At 44.5% G+C, this 8,641-nt stretch overlaps 1 protein-coding gene across 1 annotated transcript in view; it reads left to right on the top strand.

The window, feature by feature from the left end:
- SH3PXD2A (SH3 and PX domains 2A) overlaps window positions 1–8,641 on the top strand; it is a 214,259-nt gene that overhangs the window by 134,537 nt on the left and 71,081 nt on the right. Inside the window, exon 6 of the mRNA XM_085307810.1 lies at window positions 6,508–6,552. Coding sequence (XP_085163936.1) covers window positions 6,508–6,552 — 45 coding nt within the window. The remainder of the gene's footprint in view (window positions 1–6,507; window positions 6,553–8,641) is intronic.

The raw sequence follows: 8,641 nt of genomic DNA, 5'->3' as shown, positions 1-8,641 counted from the left end.
CCCCTTTGGTTGTGGATTTCTCCCCTGCAGGAGTTTGTTACACAGATGATGAATTTCTGAGGCACGTTTGGGTCACGTGAAAGCCAGATGGGAACATTTTTCCAAGCAGTGTGTGTGGGTCTAATACATGCCAGCAGCTCTGCTTACGTGGCGAGTGGAAGCRACTGGAGATTGGTCTGCAGCGCGGCTCCGGGCAGGGCGACGAGCCCGCCGGCTCCCGGAGCAGCCGACCTCTGCCAGGGAAGGAAAGATGCTCCCTGTGCTCGTGGCTGCTGCCACCCCCACTTGGAAAAGCAATGTCTCTTCCAAAGAGTACAAACCTTGCACAAGCTCTTCAGGATGAGCCTGAAATCAGTGAATAGGACTAAAGTTAAAGGCCTTGTTTAATGCTTGCTGTCAAATCTTCTTCCTCGTGCACTTTAGCTAGATTTGTGCATTAAAAAACCTGCAGATTTTTTTTTTCACAAAGTATTTCTGACTAATTCATGTCTCTTAAAGATAGTACCTCTCAGGTGCTGGGAGGAATGAGTGATGTCCTGATGTAGGAGAGATGTTTCTGAAAGGATGGAAAGTCTGTTTTAATACACATGACTTCTCCTGGTTGGAAGAAACTCAAACATATTTCTGTATTCCAGCAAAGAGTATCTTAAGACAATTGTTTTAAACGTGGTGCATCAGGTCCCATGGAGAGGGGGAAGCTCATTTCTGCAGCCCGGTGAGGGACAGGGCTGGCTACCACTTCCCCAGCGTTCACAGCACCAAATAAATCTGTTGTTGTGGTACCCTGGAAGCCTGGTTGCTGGCCAGGCCACCCTGTGCCAGGCTTTAGGCAGAAATGGCTTTTGYTTTAGGCCCCTCTGGAGCCCCAAGGGAGAGGCATCAACGGCGCAGTTAAGCAGCATGTCTTGGGCAGCAGTGACTGAAATAATAGATCAAAACGCCTGGAGCCTTTCTGTGCCATCCTCCCATTTCTCCGGCTATCTGTTGTTTGGCCCACACAATTGACTCATTCAATTAGGCAGAAAACGTGTGAAAACCATTCCAATGCGGATGAAGGTGCATCTGTGCTTTATTTTTGTTTTTTTTTCCAAGCTGTTTTACAGCCACATTTTAGAGCTGCATGTGGACCCTATACCTGAGTAACTCAATTCCTGCCCCTATTCTTAGGGGGGAAATTAGCAACACCAAATATTTCCTCTTTCCCTTGGTCTAGCATTACTGAATCCTCTTACTCTTCAATTTAACCAAAGTAGCAAGCCCCTGCTGGAGGGGAAGGGGCAAGAAGAAAGAAACCAGTGCAGTTAGTGGGTGTAAGAGATTATCGGGGGACACTGGCAAGGTGCCTATGGCAGTGCTGCTGTTCCCAGAAAGTGCCCAAGAACTGGTGATACAACATCTAGCGAGTGCTCCGCTTGGAGATGTGAGTAGATAGGAGAGCAGTAACAAGCCCTAGAGCTTTTGGGGATCTTTTTTGAGCTTTCTCTTATGAGCATGGGTGGCTCTGCCAGGAAGAGGCACGAGTCCCTCAGCTTGTTTGGGGAGGACAGAAGGGAAATGGTAAGGGGAGATGAGGAGGCAAAACCCCAGCAAGAGGCTCTAGAGGAGCCAGGGCGGGGGGCAGCACAGCCTCATGTGCTCAGGGCATATGTGGCTTGGACCCTTCCTTTCATTGCAGAAGGGGTTGGGGGGCACAGCTTTGAGGGCCTGTTAACTGTGCTGTGGAAGTATCTCTACCCTCTGCACTGTGGAGGACGTCTGCAGCCAGTGAGCTGTGGTCTGAGTATAGGCTGCCCTTGGGGTTCCTGCTGGCTCTAGGGGTCAGGTGTCACACATTAGCACCCAGCACAAGGACATGGCACTTGTACCAACTCCATCTAGCACGAATGCAGGAAAGCTTGCATGACAAACTGAAATTAAGCCTTTATGTTCTGCTGTACATAAAGAACATTATAAAGAATAAGACTCTGGACAACTTCTAAGAAACAGAATGCTGCAACTTGTTCTTGTTGACTTGTCAAATACTGCTTGTCGGGTTGAGAACATTCACTGCATCCCTTAATGCCTTCTATTTTGAACAGTGATAGAGTAGCAGAAGCACTTGCCTCCCCTCTGTTCCAACATGAGGAATCACTGCCATTTACTGGAGTACCAGTGAAGCTCTCTGGGCTGGAGTGGAGTGTCAATAACTGACTTCTCAGGAAGCCAGTGTAGTTTCAGTTCACTCAGACTGCCCTCTGGTCTCCTCCACCCTTCCCAATAGTTAAGGTTGGAAGGATGAATGTCTGGGAAATGAATTTGCGAAATGGTCAGCTGTTCTCAGTACTGTGGTCCTCTGCTAATTAAGCTGATATTACCTCTTCCTGGGGAGAAATAATGCCCTATGGAGATGATCACCCTTAGAAAGGGGTAGTGCCTATCAAATGTCAGCACACTTTCAGCAAGGCCACTTGTTCTTATAATCATCCTTTTCTTGATACTTTAATATGCAGCATGACAGTTGCAGGAAGGCTTTTCCTAGCATGAAGTCCTACCTCAAATATCACCAGTGGATGCTGAAGGGTCTTTTAAGTAAATGGACCTGGAGTCACACTCTCCCTTGGAAGGCAACTTCCATAGGACAGYTCAGGTCTGTATCACTGAACCCTTTTTACCCTCCAAAACGAGATAGCAAGCCATCCAGATGGCTTGCTGCAAATAGCCTTTGGCCTACGCTAACTTCTCAGTTGCCCCGAGAAGTTGTTTGGCGGCAAGGGCTAAATGGCCAGAACTAATACCATACTCATGACCAGGATGATCAAATTCCCATGCAGGGATTGGGTATTGCTGGGCAATATTCCTGCAGTAGCTTGATGGGATAGAAAGCTACATAGATGCTAGTGAAAGTCCCTGGCATCAGCCCCAGCAAAATGCAACCTATGAGTCTTTAGGCTCATAGGAGTGTTCCTCCTTGTTTTTACAGCAGCATTAAAAATGGGTGCCAGACTGGATATCGAGTGTCAGCACTGTAAGCAGTGCTGCTGACAAAATCCCTGTGCCAAGACCTGCTGGTGAAAGTGCTGCAGCAGAGGGGTTGCTTGGTGCTTGTTGGGCCAGGACAGTTTGATGCGCAGGAGCAGTGCAAATCACAGATGTGACATCTTCTGAATTTTGGTCATGTTGGGCTCATGTATTCAACTCTTAGCCAAATCTGGCTCTTACAGGTTTTCCTGAAGCTCACTTTGCCCTAACTACACACAAGATGAATCGTCTGCTACTAAAATGAGATGAGTGGGGCTGCATCCCAAGTGTGAAGTGCCCAAACCCAGCTGTCTGGTGCTTGTTCTCTTGCCAGCGGTGGGAGGGGCAGCAATCAAACCAGTCTCAGTGGCAGCAAAAAAGCTTCTGGTGAAACCTAAATAAAGCAGTCTTCGTCTTTCTAGTTTGCCATAGCAACTAGCTTAATTATGTCTTTAAAGCATTTGCCCTTTTTTCCTTCCTTTCCTTGCCCACCTGARGAGTATAGCTGGCCTGTCCTTGGGCTCCTAGATCTGCAGCAGCGTCTTGAACAGGATTGGGTTCAGGAGCCGTTTCCGGAGAGCCGCCTGCTCCACCAATATTCTGCGCAACATGGCTCTGAAGGGCATCTTCCTTAATGCTCTGCACAACTACCTGGGCTCCCTGGCTTAGCTGTAATTTATGGACTGTGTTTCTTTAAAGCTTTTAAAAATAATTCCTATGGAAGGAGTTGTTCTGGTTCCAGCTGAAGCCAGCAGCAAGGATCCTGGGGGCTGGACTTGGGACCGGGCTCAGGCTGCCGTTGCCTTAGCTGCTTTGAGCAGGCAACTTTAATTTCTCTTCCAAATACCRAGATTTCCCTCTGCTTTAAGTCATCTGAGACCAACTACCTCTCAGCAGTGYGGCGGAGGGGGCGGCAGGGCAGGAAGTGAGGGTTTTGTTCATTTACCGTTACCAATCCCGTTGGAAAGTGATTCCAAACCCATGCAGGATTCCAGTAAAACCATCCTAAAGGGGAAACCCGGGGCCGTTTAAAGCTCGTGTTTTGTTGGCGCAGTCACAGTGTGCTTCTGGGGCCTTTGACCTCCTCTCCGTACCCTGGCTCCCTCTACGGCTCCTCTTTTGAGCTCTTCATGAAGTGGAATCCATCACTAATGTCTGATATTTTTATTATTTGTAGGGGGAACTCTTAGAAGCTGGTAGCAATTAGAGCTTAAATGTCTTGGAATAAAAAAAAAAAATCCCCAAGAAGGAAGTTTAATGCTAAGCAGATGTGCAGGAGCAGCTGAAAGATGCTAGCAGTCTTCTGCTTCAGAAGCAACCTCATCCACATTCACTGCTGTCAGGCCCTGTCAGTTGAGAAGTGCTGCTTCTCTTTCACGCTTCTGAGGCTGGGGAGCCCACGTTGGGGACTGGCGGTATTGTTTTCTGGTTACTACTTAGATTGCCCTTTTTGTGCTGGTTTAGATCAATGGCTTTGACAAGGAGGAAAARCATTAAACAACAAAAAAAAAGTTTAACTTAGTTTTGCTATCACAGTTTTTTAATGGAGAACTTGGTACCATATCAGTTCTAATCTGTCGCACAGAGAGGGGTGTTTAGATAGGGCTACTGTGCGTCTGATTTCTAAACTCCCTTCCTTCCAGGGTGGGCAAACACAGATCTAGTACAGCTCTAAGCTCATGCTAGACATCCTGTTCCTGCTGTATGTTTAACTGCTGACTGCTGCCAACTTGGAGTGGGGCAAATGTTTTATTTGAAATCTTCCTGTTTGTTCTTCCAATATGTTTTCAGATTGATTTATTGGTGCCATGTTCAGGTTCAGCAGTCATCTGTCAGATCCCCTTCCAGACAAAGGTTCATAACCCTATTCCTGAAGGCAGTCGAAGCATATGCAAAAGCTAGTAGATGAGTCACTAACAGCTCCTTCCTACCCTTTGCTGTGCAAGCCCTAACCGTATGATAGAAACACCCGTATATTCCCTCTGTAAGCTAGAGTGTGAATTACCCTCTGCCAGATTTCTTGTTACACCCCACCAATGCAGATCCTTGACTTTGAGTTGGTAATCCCAGTCCAAAGCAAATGATCTTAACGTTTATCACAGTGTGTCCTGCCCTTGCACGCACAGGTTTGGGGGTTAGGTGGCTAAAAGTCTTCAGGGTCTTTTTTCCCAGTAGCCGCTACTGAGAAGTTACTGAAACTTAAGCGGAATGCCAAATCTGTTTGAGCTCGTTTTGCTTGAAATCACAAAATTGTGGGCCTGTCCTAAAGAAAGGATTTCAAAATTTCATTGTTACCTTAGTGCTGAGGAAATAAAACTAAACATTACTTTGACCTCTGTTTCTTGGTGAGAGAATGCTTGAAAGCTGTTTTTATGCTCTGTATTTAGTGCATAACTGAGAAATTGCTAACACGTAGTAGGAAGCTCATGCTGATCTTGGCYGTCTTGATGATATTCTGTGGCTCAAAGGACAGTTGCAAGTCAAATAGACAAGTCCACAAGTGTGTATTGCCTTTCTCCTTCAGGTGGTTGAAAAGTGCATTTGACTTGCTGCTAAACTGATAGTTTAGGTTCCAAGCTGCAAATGACTTTTGAAATATTGCATTTCTGGAATTGCTTTGCTCAGAATTTAGGAAAYTTCTAGCCTATCATATAAACACCTCTTCTCTGCTCATCTCTTCTCCAGGCCATGTGAGAGTAACAGCTGTCCTTATGCTCCCTCTTCCTGTGTAATCGTTACAATGTTTGCCTGCAAGACTGGTTCTTATTCTGAAATGGGAGTGAACCTGATAACTTTCAAAACATACTTCCAATGTATTCAAACAAAGTAACATTTAAAGATTATTCCCAGAATCCCAAGCCAAATATTTACACCTCATTTTATGGGTTGAGGAGGGAATTCTTTTGATCTTGTTGATAGCAACTCTATTAGCTTTCTCCTTAACCAGATTTCTTCCTAGTATTCATTGGCTAAAGAATGTTTCTATTAATGCTTTGAATGCACCTTTATGAATCCTTTTTTGTGGTGTATAATTTATTTATTTTTATTATARTATTATTCCAGGGTGAGAAAATGCTTGCRCTTGCAGGTGTGTGCTAAGCTCCATTTCTGTGAGTTGCCTACTGGTTTCATGGGGATCATTAACAGTTGTAAAGCTAAGCACTTTTGCAGGACTGAGGCCTAATGAGTCAAATATCTCTTGGTTTATATTCTCTGATCTATTGGGAATAAGGTCAGAGCATATTTTATTCCCAGATCTCAATTGGGTCACAATGAGTCATGGTTTCATAAGTTCTGCAAGTTACCTTAAAATATAAAAATTAACTGGAGAGTTCTTACAACCTGCCCTTTGGTTAAGTCCCCATCATTCCAATGTCACTCTAAAGAAAATTAACACTTCTTTTAAAGCTGATCTGACTGTAATTTTCAAACTTGCTGTGACTTATGACTGCTTTCCTGTTTCTCTAATTACTTTCTCTTTTTATGGCTGCCTTCTTCTTGGATTTCAAGTTTGGATGTCCAGTTTGTCTGAGACTCCAAAAAAGAATGTCACAGGTAAAYTGCTGTGTCTTGCTCTGCATGCTATTAGAAAGAAAGGTCTGTAGTTCAAACTGTTTTCTTGGGAATTTCTTGAATGTAAGTAGATATCCAGGATTTGTAGTCTACCTATGCATTGATCTTTCATGATGCCTGTGTTCTGACTTGGAAGTGTTTAGTTTTTCTGATGCCTGCTTCACCTTAATGTTACCAGCAATGGATGGTAACCTGCTGTGTTATTTCTTCTATGCCTAACTCTAGAGCCAGAACCAACCCAGCTTCTCCCCTGAGGGAGAGGAGCTTGGCGACATGTGCCTTGTTCCTCTGGAATGCTGCTTTCCTACTTTYCTGCAGTAAGTAGGAAGGCTGTTATATGGAAAACATGGGACTCCTTGAGGCAGCTGCAAAGCTTTCATGGGAGCATCAGGCTCCTTGTCTCAAGGAGATGTTGTTTCCTTGCCTCCTCTCCTTCACTTCTAGGTGAGGTCAGGGTCTGGGGAAAACTAGCCTAATCTAAGGCAAAAGCTAAGCTTTATATAATAAGGAACCTTAGATCTTCCCCTGATCATGCACTGTATCTRGAAAAATCCACTGGATTTCTCTGGTAGCTCATAAAAGGTGACAAAGGTTTGGAGAGAAGAAGCCTTCTCTTCAAAGTTAGAGAAAAGGATTAAGAGCTGTAGACTTCAGTCTCTAAGACACTTTCTTTCTGGTTTTCCCCCTTGAAGAAACAAATAGGTTATTTTGCGGTCCAGTGCAGAGATGTGAATGTTGTGTGCATATAGRCATGATATTACTACTGTAGTATTTTGTACTACTTAAAGTTGCTCCCTCTTCTAAAATAGTCTTTATACCTCATAACAATTCCTCTCCCTTTGTTTTTTAAAAAGTTCCCATGGCTATCAGTAACTTGCCATTCCATCTCTATCATATATTTAATATTATGTGTATTTTTAAGGTGACATTTGTTTTGCATCAGTGAAAGATGTATGGCCTTAACTGCCTGGGTGGTCAGGCCAGCATAGGTTGCAAGGCAAGTGAGCATGGAAACACTCCTGCTGTTTTCTGCACCTGATTGAAAAAATATTCAAGCTTATGCCCTGCTCTAAGCCTGTGAACAAAATCCTGCCACTTCTAGGGGATGAGTGCTGGCAGGTCTGTTTTTCAGTAAGTAATACTACTGTGATTGTAGAAATGCTATCTTTAAAAGAAACTGAACGTACCACTGGAGGGGTCCTCTCTTCAATCTAAGCGGAATCAATCTGATTTTGAGGTGGCAGTTGGACATGATAATGCTGACACATCTGAAGCATTCAATCACAGGAATGTGGTAGCTGACGGATATGAAGACTGAGGGTAACAGAATGAGAGTGTTCAGGAGGGAAAATATGTTGAGAAGGTGATGGAAGAGGTGTCATATGAAGAAGGGTGAGGAGCCCACAGGTCACCTGGTCAGTGGTCGTGGGCAGAAGGTTGGGTTTCTTTGACTCTTTTCAGCAGATCTTCCAGAATTGTCTGGAGACAGTAGTGGTTTGTATCTGTTGGGACTGTTTTATTTTGCCATCTGTAAAATGGCAAGCTAAATGTTAAGACTTTCAAGCTTTCTGAAGGGCAAGGAGGTGTGAAAAACTAATTGATAATAATTTCTTCCCTTCTGTCAAATGACTTTAGTTAAACGTGTGTTGCTAGTTTGGCTTCAAAAAAACTTGTGCATAATGATACAACAAATGTAAGTGGCTTTTTTTTTTTTTTTTTTAGCACTATGCAGTGCAATTAAGGAGAACGTTGTGTTGTCCTACACAGAAGTCTTGTGTTGCATCTGTCCAGGTTTTCAGTTCCACACACTGTTCCACCTTACACAGCTATTCAGTTCACTTCTTGTTCAAAGCAATCCCACAGTTTGTAACACAGCTTTACTTCAGTCCTGACCTGTTGTGTGCTGTATGGGAATGTGACAGGCCAGCAGAGCAGACCGTCAGGAACGGAATGTGATCCCCACCCTTCTAGCATGCATCTGGACCCTAAGTTGGGAGCCAGGAGACTAGAGCAAAAGGAAGTTTGGTGCTGCCCAAGCTGCAGCCTTGGTACTGAAGCTACTCCGTGAAGC

This window comes from Rhea americana, unplaced genomic scaffold, assembly GCF_003343005.1.
Source record: "Rhea americana isolate MKP2758 unplaced genomic scaffold, rheAme1 scaffold_104, whole genome shotgun sequence".
Lineage (NCBI taxonomy): Eukaryota > Metazoa > Chordata > Aves > Rheiformes > Rheidae > Rhea > Rhea americana.
This window is presented reverse-complemented; position numbering and strand designations above follow the sequence as displayed.